This window comes from Trichoplusia ni, chromosome 18, assembly GCF_003590095.1.
Source record: "Trichoplusia ni isolate ovarian cell line Hi5 chromosome 18, tn1, whole genome shotgun sequence".
NCBI classification, from domain to species: domain Eukaryota; kingdom Metazoa; phylum Arthropoda; class Insecta; order Lepidoptera; family Noctuidae; genus Trichoplusia; species Trichoplusia ni.
In genome coordinates, this window is record NC_039495.1 from 6,497,309 (window position 1) to 6,516,249 (window position 18,941).

Sequence of the window (18,941 nt, forward strand, 5' to 3'; positions counted from 1 at the left end):
AGCTCGTATAACTTTCAGAAACAAATCATTATATCTATTTCTACTTAACTCATAATCTGTAAACAGGTTGTTTATAAGTTCCTATCAAAATACAGTTTAACCTACTTTGTAAGATAAGTTAACAGGTGATGCGTCATCTGGTGAGGTGACCATCAATACAATAATATTCATATTCGCCGCCAGAGAGCGTACACGTCGTTCCCATAAAACGTTTAGTTATGGTTTTGAGTTGTTTTAACAATCCATGTATTTTTTTATATGAAGCATTTATTTTTATCAGGGAATAAATCATTAATGATATCTTTCCTGCATTCAATCGAATTTGCAATAACACATACATCAATTTTATATTCTCTTTAATGGTTTTACCGATTGGTCGAGTTTGAAGACTTTGAAGTTAGCGACGTTATCATTTCGATAGAGTAACATAACGCACCTAAATTTTGTTGGTGTTCGTCGCATTTTGCAGATAATATTTCAGCATCTTGCGGATAAATCCTGCTATAATTTGTTTGTGCCCAATAATTATGGTGTTTGTGTGGACCTGTACATAATACAAAAACTTGAGTTTATCAAGAATCATCTTAGAAAATCTTAGGTTGGGAGTTTGACAGATTCTAATACAATGGCTGCAACGAGGAGACTACAGAAGGTGAGACATCATTTTTTATAGATAGAACGGAATTCTAATTGATTGTTTTCGAGATATTTTACAGTAGAAGTGCATGAACTTTCATTGGAAATACTACGTCATTACTACTTTTTTTAACTTTTCGAAATAAGTATAGAACAATAAAGCAAAAACTTAGGAAACCGCAAATAAGACCTATTTTATTATTGTTACTACGTGGGATGAACGAGCTATTAATAATCAATAGCTAGACAAAATATACACAAATTGTATCCTTAAAGATGTTTATTTGACAAACTAGTTGCTATTTTTAATAAGTCAAAAGGTTTTTCTAGAACAGTAAATTAAGCTGTTAAAGCGAAATTTTATAATTGGAATAGTCTTAAGTTTTATTACAATAAAAATAATCAAAAGCATAATAATTGTCAAATTCATTCTGCAAAATTATTTTGTTCCTTATCATAGCTTAATACCACATCATTAGTCACTTACAACTCATTAGTATTTTTTATGTGATCTTTTTTTCTAGGAACTTAATGACATCAGGCAGTCGGGCTTAAAGTCTTTTAGGGACATTCAAGTGGATGAATCTAATATCCTTACATGGCAAGGATTAATTGTTCCGGTGAGTACTTTACCTAAACACATAATATGATTCCATATTTATAATTTGCTTTATTAAGTGATAAAGAGAGTGGTAAATACTTTAACTATGTATGTGTGTGTATATTTTCCTGTTTTATCATAATTAGCCTTTTACAGAACACTGTCTGATAAGTAGATACCATGTTGGAGATAAAAGATTTTCATAAACATTGTAATTTACCTGGTATCCATCAAATTAGATAGGCCAATGCTGAAATGTAAATAGTTATTTCCTGTGTGAGAGCCGTATCATATGTTCTCTGTATTATGTTGTGAATACTATAAAATAAGTTAATCTAAAAATTAAATTTTACGTTATTAAGTTTATATTAGATAGTGTATGATATATCTGTAATAAGTTAGTAAAACATTTATTCAAAGATTAACAAGTTTAATTGTATTCTTATAAAAGCATGTTACATCATAATGTTGTAACTTGCATATAATTATGCATCATGGTCTTATTGGTCATACTTACATCTAGATTAGAAACCCTGCAAAAGCATTTAATTATGAATTTCATAATGGTAATATGACAATTATTTTCTTGGGGTCTATTCTCAGAAGTTGTTAATGTGACCCAGGACCTCTTTATAGTCACGGGATCACTTCATGTGAAGAGACCCGGTCCTTATTAAAGGCTTGCATGGGAACATATGACTTATTAATACGTCTAAAAAATGGCTGTTAGTTGGCTTTAACCTTTAACTGATGAAACAGTAGGAGTGCCACAATTTTATCAAATTAACCATTGGAAGGCAACAAGAAAAGTGAATAAATTATACTCACCAGGTGCTATTTACAATACTCAACTATTTTTAAATCCTATTTCATGTAAAAAAGCAATATCTCATATCCTTTGCTTGGTATGACATTTATTTCATATAGTTTCTATTCTACTTTCAGGATAATCCTCCTTACAACAAGGGTGCTTTCCGCATTGAGATTAACTTCCCAGCAGAGTATCCTTTCAAACCTCCTAAGATTAGTTTCAAAACAAAGATTTATCATCCAAATATTGATGAGAAAGGCCAAGTGTGCCTGCCCATCATAAGTGCTGAGAACTGGAAGCCAGCTACTAAGACTGATCAAGGTAAATAAAAATCTATTAACTATAGAGGATAATATACTTGACTGCATACAGTAATAGCTCAATTAATGAGTTGGTAGTGTGTTTTGCATTATTCATTCAAATTTATAACATTCTATTAATGTTGTTTCAGTTATTCAAGCTCTAGTGGCACTTGTTAATGACCCTGAACCAGAGCACCCGTTGCGTGCGGAACTTGCTGAGGAGTTCCTTAAAGACAGGAAGAAGTTTACAAAGAATGCAGAGGAATTCACTAAAAAACACAGTGAAAAGCGGCCTACAGACTAAAGCAGCTAACTCAGTCATTGTTGTTTAGCTTGGATTTGCAGCAGCGGAACTAAACTGCTTTATTTGTAGCAATGTGCAAATAAGTTATTAAGAATGCATTTATTTTTCCAAGACAGTATTTGTAAGACCTACTGAAGCAGTTGGAATGCACTGCCGGTAATACATTTCAGTTCAATTCCATTGCTGTAGATTCAATCTAATTTTTGCATTTGATTTTACATTGGTACTAGCTTTCAAATCACCTTGCTTGCAATACAGACATAAGCACATAAACAATTAGGTATATAGTAATCGGAAAATGTTAAATGCTACGTGTGTTAGAACTTTTGTTAATTTGGGTAATATCTATAACTTAATTTCTTTTTAAAGTTGGCATTTGATCATGGAAATTTCAAAATTGTATTAGTCTGATTAGAGGTTTCTGCTTACGATGTTCTGAATGACAGGTAGCTTTTTATCTATGTAATGTTGTATGTAAACTATGCTATGTAAATAAATGGAAGACCTGTGTGTTGACAGACCCCAAGCTATTAGTTAGCATTTGAACAAATTGTCTATAAATTCAGTTGTAATACATTTAGTGTGTTTTTTTATTTAAACAATGTTTAATGTTACGAATATAATATGTCGTGTTATTATCAACTGTTGCTCGTTATTGCAGTCCGGCGACTAGACTAAGTGGACAGTAACTGGTGATTGGGTTGCATCAACATAAGTTTAATCTAAAGCTCTACCTATTATGTTTAACTTCACAACTTGTCAATGTTACTTGGTAACTTACTGTGTGCTGAACAGTTCAGTGCGAACTTTAAAAATATATTTTTTTCGAATTAATTTATGGTTTTATTTACTAAATAAAAATGTTATTTTCAATAAATTATTTAATCTATAAATTCGTAAACATCATTAACTTTAGACTCATTCTTTGATGTATCATTATTTTCTTTGACGGCAAACATGCTAACCTTTTTTCTGAAATCTAGTTTATTGTGGCAGTATCTTGTCTCTGAGATCACATTTTCAACTTCAGTCTTAGTTCTTTTGGTTGCTGGTTCTTCAGATATCGGTTTTACGTACTTGTTGAGATGGTCTGCAAAATCCATATAATAATGTTAACAATAAAATAGAACAGAATAATGCTAGTATGTGTATTGGCTACTTCAATAAAAGCCGAATCATAGACGGCCTCAATAGTTATACAATTCTTACCAAGAATCTTCGTAATACATTCTTCAATGTACGCCTTCTTATTGCAATCTTTAGTGAGGGTAGGTTCGATTGCCATTGTGAAACTTGGGCCATATTGGGGCCAGTCACTGTGTTCAGGTATTTGGTCATCTAATTGTACACCTGCCACTAGCGCAGTTAATGAAGCCCACAGGCGAGCCGCATTCGCGTGATTATATCCACCTCGTAATAAGAAAAAAATAAGTTAAAAATGGTTTGTAAGGGCTACATTATAAAGAGAGAATAAAGCCCATTGGGGGCCTACCAACAACTTTTAGGATAAGACTTTTGTAGTTGTGGAAACAAGACGGTACAGACGTATAGTGTCGCGTTTTCACAACAGAAAATAAAATTAGGTTGTAGCAGGTCCCTCGGATGTTATCGCGTTCCCGAGATCTCAGGTACAAGGGAAGGGTGAAGCACTCCAGTGGTTTTAGCCGGTAGGAGACCGGCGCACCTCTCCATGAGGCTTTCCCCAGGTAAAAAGGCCCCTCAGATATTCCTTTCATATTTATAATTATAAAACCATTCACAGTTTCAATTATAAAGTTTTTTAATTATAATGATAATAACACATTATTTTATTTTATTAATTTTAATCAAATCGTAGTGTTAGTGCAGCCCTACCTCCACCTAGCAACAGAGTAGGCTTTCTCTTGTCTAGTACATGCTGAACACATGTGCAGTAACTGCGGGTAGTGAGCGTCGCGCCGCCGTTAGGGTCGCGCGCCAGTGCGTCTGCGCCGCACTGCGTCACTATAGCGTCTGGCTCGAACGTACTGTATACTGCATTGAATACTCTAAAATTATATTTAGTAAATATATAACTAATATTCTCAGTGGCTAAAGATAATATAAAATGCCTATGAAATGCAAAAATAATTTATTACAAATTAACTCTTCAGCTGAATTATAATATTTAAAGCTTTATTATATTTTTATTTTATTTATTTATATAGGTTTACCAACAGTTTCTGTGTACAGTAATGCTTATGTTATTAATAATTATGTCTAAGACTTACACAGTCACCAATTACAGGTTAACCAGCATTCACAAAAGAATTGAATTAGTATATTAATACATTAGTAAACTAGTTTGATAGACAAGTAAGCAATATCAATAGCATGTTAACATATAGATATGTCCTTGATATATCAAAAAATACATACTAACTTTTCAAAAGCATACTCCATGGTATCATCAGTGTATGATGCATGTAATGGGAAATTACAGGCATACCCTGTGCCACCCTGGGAGCCAATATTGTCAATGCCTCCAGTCCCAGGGAAAAATCCTACTTCATACTTATGGAAAGACAGTGTGAATACTGAGTCACTTTGGCTGTAAGCTTCTTCAACACCATTTCCTGAAGAAAATGTGCTTAATATAATTCATAATTATAATTAACAGCACAGCTGGTGGTCTAGCACAATCTAACAAAGTATGACTGGTGGACAGAGACACCACCTTACATCATGTTGAGCAAGTTATCACACTACCAAAACTACTTTTTATTAATATGAATGATTTATGTATAAGACCTTGTTGCCCACATTGCAACTGCACTGTAGGAAGTAGTGAAGTGAAGTTAGAATTATTGAAAATAAAGTTACCATGATGTACATCCAAATCTATGTATAATACTTTAGGAAACTTTTTTCTTAATTTTTCTATAGCTATGACTATATCATTCACATAACAGAATCCTTCTGCCTTTAACCTGAAATAAAGAATAATTTAAAGTATAACAACACTTGTAGGCAATGTATTTGTATAAATAAATTATGAATTTTGTGGGTAAGATTTCAATTCAGTAAAATATAAAACAAAAAAAGCCTGTTTTCAATTACCTATGTGCATGATGCCATCCCCCACACCAATTGATAGCAACATCAGATACACCAAGTAACAGACATCTAGATGCTGTCACAGACCCTCCAGCAATACAAGAGACAAGATCAAACATGTTGGAGACGGGAGGACAATCATAGCCTGCAAGATTTCAGGAACATAGATAAGTCATACAAGGTAAAGGTTTGAGAATAGAAGTGAAAGAAAAAGAAGATCTGTGTTACATGATTCAAGTATTCATAACAAATAAGAATAAAGAAACAATCTCAACAGATATGAAAGTGCTATGCCTGGGTAACTTATATTTTTGAATAATATTACTTGAAGAACCATTCTTAAATATTATCTATTGCAAAGCATACAAAAATAAACAGTAAAATGTATAAATAGGGTCGATTATAATTATACAAAGAACAAGAGATTTCAAAATTGTTAATCTTCTGCTTGTATATTTTTGACATCTTGTTATCATACAACAGAAATCCTTTAATAAATAGATAAAACTATAAATTTTACCAATGCCAAACTCTTCGTCTTGTGCTGTAGACATGTAATCTTCGTCTACTTCAATATATTTCTTTAATTGATCAAGGTACAAGTCCGAATGGAACTCTTTCATATCCTCGAAAGTAGCAGGAGTTGATCTCACTACGGTTAGTTTTCCCATAAGATTAAAGGCCTCTATTATATTATGTACCATGCTAGCCTGGAAACCATCGAAAACGAAAGTATATTAAAATGAAACAGATGGACATAAAACTTGCTAAAAGTTTTTGTTTATGTCTATACCCGGCCGATAACTGCAGGTAGTCTATCACTTTCTTCAATTAACTTTTCGTCCCAAATGTAGCAAGCTTTTTTTTTGCTCATTTTTATACAGTAAAAAAGTTAATTTAAATCAATATTTCAAGTTCTGTTCCTTTTGAAAATATTTTTGCGCCTTTAAGTTTGACACTTAGCAATGACAACTCTTTTCACAACCACAGACTGCTTAAGCATAGGGAATAAGCAGAACTTCGACTATCAACTTCAAAGACAAGAATAAAAAAAAATTGTATTCGTCGTATTTTTATACCACTTTAAATTCCACATTTTATAAATGAAGTAATTTAATTGATTTTAGTTGATAAACTATTCAGCTCAGTTTTGTTGTTCACGTGATATAGACGCTTCATGACGTGGCTACACGTGGAGAATACGAAAAATTATTTCTGAATAGTTTTGTGCCGCCACTGTCTGGAGAATAAAGTTTGGAACGTGAATATTCTTTTTTCTTACAATTTGACTTTAATTTTAAACGTAGTCATTCATGTTTTATAAAATAGAACGCGCCGAAATCACCATAGACCAATTCCTTTCAAACGCTTGGTTTTATTGTCTATGCTGTAATCTTTTTAAACTCATTGGTTAAATTAAATTCCTATGGCCAATCAGAAGTAGGCAACTTAGGAAAAACAAGCGTCCATTTTCTACAGAAATCCTAGAGTCAGTCTTGACATTTTTGACGAAATTGAATGATTTTTGTATTTTTTACTGAAATACATGTGCTAGTGTGTAATATCGTAGATTTATAGTTAAGGCGGCGTGAAATAGAGTTATAAGATGAAATATACGTGACTTCGAATGGGCAAATCACATGATAATTTACTACGATCCTAATATGACAAGGTCTGTTACAAAATATTGGTAACACGAGCCAGTCTGGTTTGTTTGTGTCTGGTTTGTCCAAATCTTCGATGGTGTTTTGGGGTTTTCTAACAGTGATTATCAAGTGCGAGCGGAAATGGTTAGAGGTTAGTATTTTTTATTTACATAACTATACATTAAATTGTCATGATGCTCATGTTATGTTTGAGGTGTCCTTTGTTCGCGGTATATACCCTCTTCTGCTAATCTAAGTTTTTTACTCGTAACACGTTGCATTCATGACAAAGTATTATTTTTTTCATTTAGTCCTATTAGTATTTTTATTTAAAATAACTTGAAAAAGTATTTTACAACCAAAGGCACTAATGGCATGTTCTGGATGGTCACCTTTGAAATATTTCTAAAGATGCCATACCTATAATAATTTCTACAGGAACATAACCTATAACATTGCTGCCCAGCTGCTTACACATTTTTTAAAATAAAAGCCATTTATTAAATTTTTAATTTTTAATATTTTTTTATTATTTTTTATAAAATATCTATAATTCTTTAAATAACTCTAATTATTTCGTAAAAAAATCAATATAGGTCACATGCAGTCAGCCATTATCAAACTATTTGTAATTCAATCATAGAAAGTGCTAACCACAACCTGTAAAAAAAAGGGTATAATTTTTTTATCTTCTAGCTTAACTAACTTATTTTTTAATTATTTATATTTATTTTTGTAGAACACTGCCAAAAAATATTACATTAAATAATATGCAAATTATGCAAAAAAAATAACCCAAGACGTTAATTTTGTCAGTCAACAAAAAAAGTGGTTTCATCTATCTTTTTGTATAGTGTTAAAATGTTGTAAGGTATAAAAATAATTATTATCTAAATTGATTATTATAAATTAATTGTTTGTATTTGTTTAGATGAACAGGATATTAGTACTTAGAATTTTTAATAAAGATATTAAAAAATAAACATATCAAGTAGGCAATTTTTTTCTTTATTAATTAAAATTTTAATATGTATAGTTTTTTACTATTTATAGTATTTATATTTATGAAAAATAAATATTTTTAATTATTATTAATTATCTGAAATTAAATTTAATATTAATTAACCTATCATTTAGAATAAGTCCACATGCAAAATGATTGTGATAATGTAGAATATTATTTATTTATTTCTGTCTCTTATTTATCTACAAATGTCATTCTTATCACTCTTAATGTAATTATTTTAAGAAACTGTAAAACATTATAAATATGTACAAGAAAGTCTTTTGTTAATTTTGTAAATACCTAATTAATTTTTCATTTTCAAATCATTCATTACAATTCTTTTGAGTAATGTTTATATGCTAAGCTTATGGTATGGTTTCCAGCCAGTAGCTTGATGGCAGCTCAGGAGGGTGTGAAGACCCCCCACCGCATAGAGCTCTGTGAGGAGAAGCCTGTCAGACCTACGCGTAACTATAGAAAGCGCAGGTAACTGAGGCAACATCTATATATGAATATTTACATATTAATACACCATACATGTTAATTTATAGTACATATTCTATTCTATACCTATTCATATTCAATTTACACTAAAACATATATCTTATGGGAAGTAAGTTGGTTGTGGAGTAATTTTAACCAATAAGGCCCCATTATCACCAATATTTACGGTTGCAGAATCATAGCAGCTACACAGCCAAAGACTGAGAATGCGGACCTGAATGCTGAGCCCCCATTGAAGAAGATAGAACTTAAATCTAAGCCACTGAAAACTAGCAACGGTAACACAAATATGACTAACGGACACACGTTGAGGTCCAGAGCGGCGCGCGCCGCGGCCCGCGCTGCCGAGAGCCATAAACTCACAGAATACTTCAAAGAGGAACTCAAAAGTCCTAAAGTAGAACCTCCGCCGTCGCCGCCTCCTATCGAAAAGACTATCAACAAAATAGACAAAGTTGTAAATGGAAACTCGAACCACAAGCTCACGGAATACTTCCCTGTGAGACGCAGCGTTCGGAAGACTTCCAAATGTGTTATGGCAGAGAAAATGAGGGACCTAGAGCGAGCTGTGAGAGAACAAAGGGAGGATGGACTGCAAGTAAGTTTCCTACATCCTTATTCCGTACACCCGGTGATAAACTGATCTCAATAAAATGTAAATTAGTCAGGAGTGTCATAACACTCGTGCTTCCGTTCGTCATGCATTCAGATGAATGCATAGTGACGTCGATTCTAGTTATACGTATTATCGAGATCTATATAAATTACTATTATTAGAATATTCGTCATTATGTCGACCATCCTTTGGCGTCGACGCAATATACCGAAATCAATACTAAATTACTATAGCAGAAACGTAAGTTTTCCGTATATAAGTCAATAGATAGATAGTCCAGTACCATACGCTGTTGTTTTTAGGTATTTATTTTAACATAAAATAAAATACCATAATACGCAAACGGGTCGTCACACATTACGATGCTACGACTAGAAGTCGGAGACTACCCGTACAATTATAAATTAAAAGATTCATACTGTAAGTTCACTAGATAAATATAAAATCGACCATACTAACAAAAGGCAGGCAAAGTTACTCGTATTTAATATTCACGACTAACAAGAAGTCAACTGTAGCTCATGGTAGTGTTTATTATTCATGGGCTATTTGGTATTAATACCAGGAACTATAAAATGGTCTACAATTTCATGCAAACATAATTATCAACACAATTTTGTGTTTATTTGTCGCAATTATAGGAACAAATCGCTGTGTTTCGACTATCGTCAGTGTCAATTATCCATATTAGCAAACAACAGTGATGTGTGTTTTTTTGATAATTACCACTTCAATTATTCGATTAAATTGATCAATTAAACTTATAATGAGACAGTTGAACATTTACATCGAGCTTAAATGAAGTCTTTATACATAAAAAGTAGGGCAAATTAATTAGCAAGTATTATTATATTATAATTGGTACAGTTATTTTGAAAGATTCAACATGTTATCGATTTATAATAAAACCTTCCATGTGAAGCGAAAACTTTCGTATATGTTAATCACCCGAAAACTGTAGTCTATTTATAATATGCCTTAAATATAATAAAGGATAAAGGTAAATTTAAAATGACAAGTCTCTAGTAGTGTAAACATCGTAATAGCAGTCTTTACATCACATAGCGACAAGTCATATGTATGACGATACGTATACATCCGTGTCATCGCTAATTAATAGCGGAAACAAAACGATTACGTACACAGATTTCCCGGGCAAGCGCAGGTTACTGATAGCACTATCAGTGGTACCGCCTAGTACCTAAGTGACACACAAGGCCGCTACAAACTGTCTACTGATTGCTGAATAATGAGTTATTGTTCAAAGATTAGCGTTAACAATATTCTAACAGCATTCTTTACATTTTATAATTTACGTTATCATGTTGACCCAATTTAATGGATTTATCTTGGTATGTGCTATTTCTGTGATGAATAAATTAGCTCATCCTACACAGACCTAGTTGCAGTCTGATATAAACTGGAGAGATATTGTGAATTGTCACATTTTCTCTTATTTTTATCTTGATGAGGACGATTCTCGCCAGACTAGAACATTTCCGTTTTTATTGCTTACTAGGTTTTTTCCGTGGCTTCAACCGTATGTAATCGCAGGAAAATATAGCGTTTATCCTTTCCTGGAAATCCAGCGAACTTTATACCTTTCATTTAAATCAGTATTTTCCCTAAGATCGTAACAAAGAATTTCACATTCGCTTTAATAATACTGATTAGAAGTTATTGGATACACGATTTAGGACTTTTAGGAATTACATAATTGCAAGTTTTATAGTTGCTTTCATGAAAAACCGCACTTATAGAAGAAATAAGGCTAAAGGTTAGAATTCTGATGCAGTTCTGTGACCTTTAACACAGAATTTCAATATAAACGGTCATTCTCTAGGTGCTCGTTTCTGGTTGACTGGTGGCCCCTCGAACCAGACTTGTGTAAGAAAAAACAATGTTACAGTCACGCTTGTAACTTCTAAGGGGTGGGCAGGTTTTCTTATTGTTATTACCATTTAACGTTCATCGTTCTGAATGCTGATTCAATTCTTGCGACATAAAATGTACAGCGTCTTTCTATTTTTGCCGCATCGAGTCTCATTGAGTCTTAGTGACTTCAGATGCATCAGATTTTTGTCATAGACTTACGTAAAACGACCTTGAACTGCATCTCAGTCTGTAATAGACTATGACATAACAAATGCTTTAGCACTATTCTACTTGGAAGGCGTCATTTTAAATGAATGCATATTATTATAAGAGGCACTTTTTCCAATAACAATTGAATTAGAATCGCATGTTTACAGCAGAAACGTAACACAAGTTGAAGATTTAAATGAGTTTTGCCTTTTTAAATATCGAATATCCTTCCTGTTTCATTCAAGTTTAAGCTCATTGTTTTGTCATCCTGTTTGCAAGTAGCAATCGGTACAATCATTGTTTGGTTTCTTTAATTGCAATCATATAACGATAACCGTTTTGTACAATAAAAGATCAATGAACTCTGATGTTAAAAGCAAATTCTTGTTTACAGGTTGCATATTTCGATGGCAAGGGTCGCGGTGTGATAGCAACCCGCCCGTTTGGGCGCGGACAGTTCGTGGTGGAGTACGCCGGGGAACTGGTCGGCGTGGCGGAGGCGAGGGAGCGCGAAGTCAGATACGCACAGGACCCGGAGGCCGGGTGTTATATGTACTACTTCAGGCACGGTGATCAACAGTATTGGTGAGTAACGATAGAAACGTCTTTTTGTTGTTTGGATATGTTGTCAGCGGTCTGTTGATGAGATACTGTAGAGATTCACGTGTTTAAAAGAAATTAGAAGAAGATTTTTTTTACAGTCATTGTCGACTGTGTAAGTCTTAGATATTATTATTAATATACATAAGCATAACTGTACACAGAAGCTGTTGGTAAAACTAAATAACTACAGTATGCATTATTTACAATCAGTAAAATACGCTTGAACGCTTTTAAGTGTGAAAGGGTCCTGAATACGATAGCCGAGAATCACAGTTGCTTAAATACCAGAATTCTACTGAAAACCTGCTAAACATCGATATTATAAATAATTGTAACAATTTTGGTAGTTGGATAGCATAGCATAGTTGGTAGCATTTTGAATTACATTATATCATTGCTGTTCATACTTAGAGTTAACCTATCGTCCTAGACCGATTAAATTGTAACAAACATCACACAAATACTTTGTATTCCAGTATCGACGCCACAGCGGAGTCAGGTCGCCTGGGGCGTCTGGTGAACCACTCCCGCAACGGCAACCTGCTGACGAAGGCGCTGTGGGTGGACGGGCCGCGGCTCGTGCTGCTGGCGGCGCACGACATCGCTCCCGGCGACGAGCTCACCTACGACTACGGCGACCGCTCTAAGGAGTCGCTGCAGCACCATCCTTGGCTTGCGCTTTGACCTGGGTGAGCGGTTTTTATTAAGTCCTTAGTCTTCAGAAATCTCCTCATAGTTATAGCTAGAGTACATGAAGACAGATTCATCAATAACTTGGTATCCAAAACCAAACAAATGATTATGCGATACCTCCACACGATATTTTTTGCTATAAGGATATAAACATCTAAAGAAAATAAATAAATGAAGTGAGTTTTCCTACATTGCTTACATTTATCTACTGTCCTTTACAACGATTTCTGTTAGGCTCTTATAGTGACCGCGCTTGTGAATTTTGCGCTCCTTATGAATAAAACAGTTTCCGGTGATGTTTCGTTGCCTGTAACAACTCAAATATAAGTGTTGGTAGATGTATTCTTGCTTAACTTAGAATATTATTTACAAACATAATAATGAAATTACAACATGTCTTTTTAGTACTGATACATTTTATAAACACCCATGTAATTTGGTGATTTGGGAGAAGAAAAGGAGACAGACATTTACTGGTTTTTAGATTCTTATGATTTTCTACGACTTGATGCATATTGGGAGCATTGTTTCGGGGGCAGTTAGGAAAAAACTATCTACGGAACCGTCTTGTAGACTACACTCACACAGGGATGTAATTAGTACCTTACTTTTGAGACTAGTAGACGAAGAGACAACATTACTTCAGAATCAGTTTAGCATAAGTTTGTTTAAATGTCATATTTGACCTAAAGTGTAATGAGGAGAGACCTTCGCCTAAAAAAGGGACCAATAAGAGTAATTAGCGTAATCTTATGTAATCTTTTTCATCGCATTTATTTTCTAAGCAGAGGTTTTTGATAATCGCTTCACAGGGATATAAGGCGGTGTCACAACGAAACTGAAAGAAGTAACAAGTGAAAGCTAGTCGAATAATATGGACATTTCAAATAGTGTAGGTTTTGTACTAGGGTTAAAGATATTATGGCTTCACTATAAAGAGGGATATTTCCCATATTTCTAGGATACATTCAATTTATTCGAGTAAGACTATTAGAATAAAAAAATAACCCGTACTTATCCATTGTGCTGTGTTACACCCGCATATACAATCTAATATATGAAGAGAACTATGAAATAAGTGACAACTAACAATAAAAATACCTTAAAAAAGATAACAACTGATATATGTGTGTGTTTGTTACCACATGTCTTTGAGGCGACCGAAGCCATGACGTTATGAAAAAACGGAACAAGGTACGCTAATTAAATGGGTGTTATGATTAGAAATCTTTTATATTCCAAAAAGGTCACGGAGTTCTTCGAAATGACGCATACCGTTTCAGACATCCTTAAAAAAAAGTATTTATGATTTTTATCTCTTTGCCGACTAGTTTGGAATACAAAGAATTATGAATTCATCTCATGAAAGTCTTAAAACCCGTATCCACATAGGCAACATTTGACACGCGTCATGTTCTATCATTTGGGTCTTTTGTTTCACGAGCTACGCTCTAAATGTTGTCTAAAAGATACGAGGCTTTATAAACAAAGTTAAATTAACTCGGTATACTAATAAACTCGTTTCTTTCCAGGTATGGTCCCCAAAAATCTCATTGGACTTGTAAGAATATTTATTAATTTAGTCTTAGTTACTATGAAGTTTGTTTGTTATAAAAGTTTTATGTTCGAAATTGGACATGATGTGTTTAGTGAGACAAGTTGCCTACACTCTCGGATGTTGCGGAGTTGTTGGTTTATAATAAACTGCCTTAAACCCTCGAGGTTTGTGACTAAGTTAAGAAAGACAAAAATGTTAAAGATGACGCCAAAACAGTGAATTCAAGAGCTGAATGAAGCTAGCGAAAAAGACAGCCATTTCATACAAGTATTTGATGAAATATAATCTTTCGTTTCAAATTATTTGTATGGTGCATTTGACTGTACAAGACATTGTTTTGATTCGAGGATAGTTTTTGGTATAAAAGTATAAAGTTTATTCCGTTCAAAGTTATGTGGAACGAGGTATAGTCGATTAAGATATAGAAAAGGACTGAAAAACACACTAATCATGTATTAAAATAGAAGTTGATAGGTTTATAATTTTAGTATGATCGAACATTTGTTGCAAATAATACTTTACAGCAAATTAAAAGCTGTTTTGGCGGACTTCTTTTACCAAGAGACGTTTAAAAATGATATACGAATGTTTCCTATGCAGTATAATAGTATTGCAGTTTGTAACAGTATTTCATGTTTGTTTGGAAAGAGATAATATATCTCAGGTACGGTCAACCGCAGGACAGAGGTAACAACATTTTAGCCTTTATTTCAAGCAGTTAAGGTTCGTTTTCGTAGTTCGTTATTACCACTGACGCGCGGTTGACGTTGAAAAAATAATTACTGGATATTATTTCATTTGTGGGTTAAACCTTATAATTATGTGTTATGATTATTTGCGAATATTTGCTCGGTTGCCCGAATAAAAATGTATTGTGATTTCGATGTTTAGACCAATATATGGAATTTATGAATGTTACCCAGTGGTTGTAAGGGTTTGGATTGGTTAATAAAGAAAACTAAACAATGTAGAGGTCTAAATAATGTAGGTATAAGTATAATTGGAATACTCCTTACGTCCACTGGGTATTGTTAATTGTGATACTCTCAACTAGATATCTTAAAGCAGGGAATATTGTTAAACCAAATCGTTCCAGTTTTATATGAGCTATTTTGGTATACTTTAGGTCCATTGTAAGATATCAAGTAGATAGTTTCAATTAGTAGGATAATGTTGCCGCACTGCCTCAGGTGTGTGTGCAAGGTGATGGAGGCAACGATCGACAAGGCTTGCACGTGACGCATGTTACTATACGACGATGTCGGCTTTAAGAGGAGCGACTACCTTAAAACTCGGAATGAAACATTAAAACTGGCAACACAGGAACACCCTGTATTGCCCTATCCTGACAAAGTCTACGTAATTACTTTGTAAGGAATTAAAATTGGATCCGTCGGTTCCTACTGTCGGTCTCCCACAAGCCACGTCTAAGATTATCCAAATTACTTTAGGAAATGATGCCTAAGAGGTACAAATATGACCAAGACATAATATGACGATGGTTGTATAGACTGTTTCTATATCAAAGACTTGCTACCAGCCACGATACAAACTCGGTCACGACACAAACTCGAATAGTTTTCGTATTTATATTATTAGATTATTTTAATTTTAAGTAAACATTTTCAGGAGAGTGAGGTTGTAATGGTTGCTCATTGTGTGGTATGTTTTTATTTTATTTTGAGTCCTAAATTGTCTGTAATTCATTTTTGTTTTATTTATGCAATTCTTTTGAACTTCAAATAGAATATTTTGAATAAAGTGCCGTATTATTCATTCGAAAAGCGAAGCTATGATTGCCCACCGAAGTGAGAGAAAAAATAGTATCCATCCATTGTTACATTAACAGAACACCATAATAGCAATAACATACTTTAATATAATATAGTATTTTAGGCGCCGTTACGTACGCTACTAATGTACGTGATTGAAACGAACACTCCAACCCTAATAGAGAACAATTATTTTTAATATTAGATTTTTGAAACAGATCCGAATCGGTTCTTACTAGTAAGTAATCATAGAATACACCAAAATAATATATTATCTGTGAGATGAGTTTAAGTTGCGTGTGCAGGGCAATGACATCGGGCGATACGCTTATTTATATTAGACTCGTCGGCTTCCATAGAAGTTGCGTAAACGTGTCAAAGCTAAAAGGTGGAAAGTCCAAGTAAATGAATACGAGTTGAAGAACAGGAAGTAATATAACGCTTATATTCCATCACGGTTCACATCAGAAATGAAACGATGGCTTTAAACGCTTCATAATACTTCCTGTGGTATGTTGAATAAAAGTTGGAGCAATACGAAGCCTTGCAGTTTCTTTACGTAATGTTTACTCGCGAGACTCGTGTTAGTTATTATAAGCATATTTGTGATAGAGATTCTCTTCTCGGAACGAAATATACGAGAAAGAGATGCGAGATGTTCTCTTGCTGACGTGCACACCCCAACCTCTGTTCAAGCGCCTTATCGACTCCAGATATATCGAGACAGCATTTTTGATACATGTCAAAGTAGGAAGGAAATTTTGTATAACGTAAGAAATTTTTATATGTATCTTAGTATAATGTAGGTTATGCGGCTGGTGGGTATCAGTGGTCACCAAAAGAGTAATTATTATTAAATTATAATTGTTAATGATAATATAGTTGATGAGGTTAGCCGGTCTGTGTCTTCGGTAATCTGCTTCGTTCGGTACTTTCTAGTTATAAAACTATTATACTTATTATGTTATTTATTATCATCAAAACTAATTAGTAGCAAATTAATGTTAACGGCTGGCGAACCTATTAAGAATAATGTGATTGTACCAAACGTGCACTTCATTTTTTCTACTTAACATAGGGTGATGTGGCTGGATCTATTTATATAATTAAACTCTTGCATAGTTATCGTGTCTAATTAACAAATTCCATATAAATTAATATATCGCTTGTTGCAATAATATTCTAAATAATATATAGTGTACATAAGTGGGGATAGTGGTGCCATCTGAAGCCTTAACAGAGGATCCAGCAACATTACATATCGCTGTAACATTTCTATTGCTTTGTAGTTCCTACTCTCTAACTTCATAAACGTGTGATTTCCTAACCTACCTTATCTTCATAGTAAACTACGTCGCTACTCAAGCTTATTCTTTATTCCTGTCGATTTAGGGTTCAAATTAGTGAGACCAGCAATAAAATTTGTTAGTAACATACCTTCCTTACCCGAACTTCTTCACAAATACTAGGTTAACTAAATCGTTAAATTAAATAGATTAATATATTTGTATTCGAATGCATTTTGTTTTATCATGATGAATTGTCCCGCGAATAATACAATCAGTTTGCTCTACAGATTTTTTAATTGTCTCGTAATTGATTAATAGTTTTACTGAAAATAATGTTGGTATGCTAACGGTACTCATAAAGCACTCGTTAGTTCTTAAAATCATCAGCGCCTAAGAATCTGTCGATTAAACTCGATTTCAGCGGAATTAGTATGATATTATTTTATTATATTTTCTTTGTATCTAGCTGTTGTTGTATTAGTGTTTTTCACTGCAAATGTACTAGTAGATAATTTTATTCCTACATTGATCAGAAAGCATAAGGATTGACAATTGATTCTGGACTTGGCCTATGCGAAGCAATAACCGCTTCAACTGTGAGTACTGTAACGTTCACTGCTCTGAAGGTAACTCATAAACACATCAGAGATGAGAATTCATTATTGTAGTCTCACAGCTAAGGTCCGTGATATTCCACACCTACTAAGATTTCTAACTAAATCATAGTTCATATGACTGTGAATTTACCAAAGATGTTCAGAATCAAAAACACCTAAACGTTGCTAGGTTCGAAGACTGTATAAAAGTATCTACTATAACTTACAGCAATGCCTATGAGTTGGTTTGTTTATTGCTTATAATGTTGAAGAATAATTTAATATGATATATAAGTTGATAAGCGATTATTTATAATTAAAATAATTGTAAATCATTAAAGTTATTGTCCACTGCTTCTGTAACTGCTGACTAGTTGAGTATATAGATGTGATCTTGCGAAAATGTGTTTTATATCAAACGATGCAAAGTCTATTTTCGTAAGATATTTTAAATTTAATCTTTTAAATAGCTACGTAGCAGTTGTACAGTGGAAAGACAGTTAAAATTTCAAGTTAAATTTATTCCCTTCATATTACACAATGAAGATTATATGCTATAGTGACCGTATGAAGTTTTAGAATACAAATAATATATTTTTATAAATCTGATGTTTCTTTTCCGGAACAGTTTTTATAGAACACATTTTATATTCTTTGTGAAATATGAAGATGATAATTGAGATGGATTGAAACTATGATTATTATAACAGTATTGTTATCGGCTATTTTCCTAAGTAGCGGTGTTATGAGACTTAATAATTTATTGCGGGCCGCCACACACTGCCCTAATAATAATCAGTAGTGATTGAGAATTGGGTGAAATATAGAAAATGAACTTAAATTA

The 18,941-nt window shown here is 33.3% G+C and overlaps 3 protein-coding genes across 3 annotated transcripts; 2 read left to right on the forward strand and 1 right to left on the reverse strand.

Annotated features, from left to right (window-relative positions):
• Positions 1-421: 421 nt before the first annotated feature.
• Positions 422-3,488, forward strand: LOC113503065 (ubiquitin-conjugating enzyme E2 L3). The gene is made up of 4 exons (XM_026884871.1): positions 422-652; positions 1,161-1,256; positions 2,183-2,369; positions 2,500-3,488. Exons 1-4 carry the CDS (start codon positions 626-628, stop codon positions 2,652-2,654), a joined length of 465 nt encoding a protein of 154 aa, XP_026740672.1. The 5' UTR covers positions 422-625; the 3' UTR covers positions 2,655-3,488.
• A 34-nt stretch (positions 3,489-3,522) lies between these two features.
• LOC113503062 (histone deacetylase 8-like) lies at positions 3,523-6,716 on the reverse strand. The gene is made up of 8 exons (XM_026884867.1): positions 6,523-6,716; positions 6,250-6,439; positions 5,733-5,874; positions 5,496-5,602; positions 5,056-5,248; positions 4,509-4,681; positions 3,864-4,064; positions 3,523-3,744 (listed from the first exon to the last, which is right to left on the reverse strand). The coding sequence occupies exons 1-8, from the start codon at positions 6,601-6,603 to the stop codon at positions 3,536-3,538; spliced, it is 1,296 nt and encodes a 431-aa protein (XP_026740668.1). The 5' UTR covers positions 6,604-6,716; the 3' UTR covers positions 3,523-3,535.
• A 470-nt stretch (positions 6,717-7,186) lies between these two features.
• Positions 7,187-18,938, forward strand: LOC113502956 (histone-lysine N-methyltransferase PR-Set7). The gene is made up of 6 exons (XM_026884720.1): positions 7,187-7,526; positions 8,765-8,867; positions 9,060-9,483; positions 11,981-12,171; positions 12,666-12,878; positions 14,415-18,938. Exons 1-5 carry the CDS (start codon positions 7,517-7,519, stop codon positions 12,871-12,873), a joined length of 936 nt encoding a protein of 311 aa, XP_026740521.1. The 5' UTR covers positions 7,187-7,516; the 3' UTR covers positions 12,874-12,878; positions 14,415-18,938.
• Positions 18,939-18,941: the final 3 nt, after the last annotated feature.

Bases quoted from the DNA above. Each gene is read 5' to 3' on its own strand.
- LOC113503065 (XM_026884871.1), top strand. From the start codon at position 626: ATGGCTGCAACGAGGAGACTACAGAAG. The intron at 1,257-2,182 runs GTGAGTACTTTA...TTCTACTTTCAG, and splicing joins GGCAAGGATTAATTGTTCCG to GATAATCCTCCTTACAACAA. The intron at 2,370-2,499 runs GTAAATAAAAAT...ATGTTGTTTCAG, and splicing joins AGCTACTAAGACTGATCAAG to TTATTCAAGCTCTAGTGGCA.
- LOC113503062 (XM_026884867.1), bottom strand. From the start codon at position 6,603: ATGAGCAAAAAAAAAGCTTGCTACATTTGGGACGAAAAGTTAATTGAA. The intron at 4,682-5,055 runs GTTAGTATGTAT...ATATAATTTTAG, and splicing joins ATGGAGTATGCTTTTGAAAA to AGTATTCAATGCAGTATACA. The intron at 3,745-3,863 runs GTAAGAATTGTA...TGGATTTTGCAG, and splicing joins ATGTATTACGAAGATTCTTG to ACCATCTCAACAAGTACGTA.
- LOC113502956 (XM_026884720.1), top strand. The intron at 8,868-9,059 runs GTAACTGAGGCA...TTACGGTTGCAG, and splicing joins CGTAACTATAGAAAGCGCAG to AATCATAGCAGCTACACAGC. The intron at 9,484-11,980 runs GTAAGTTTCCTA...TCTTGTTTACAG, and splicing joins AAAGGGAGGATGGACTGCAA to GTTGCATATTTCGATGGCAA.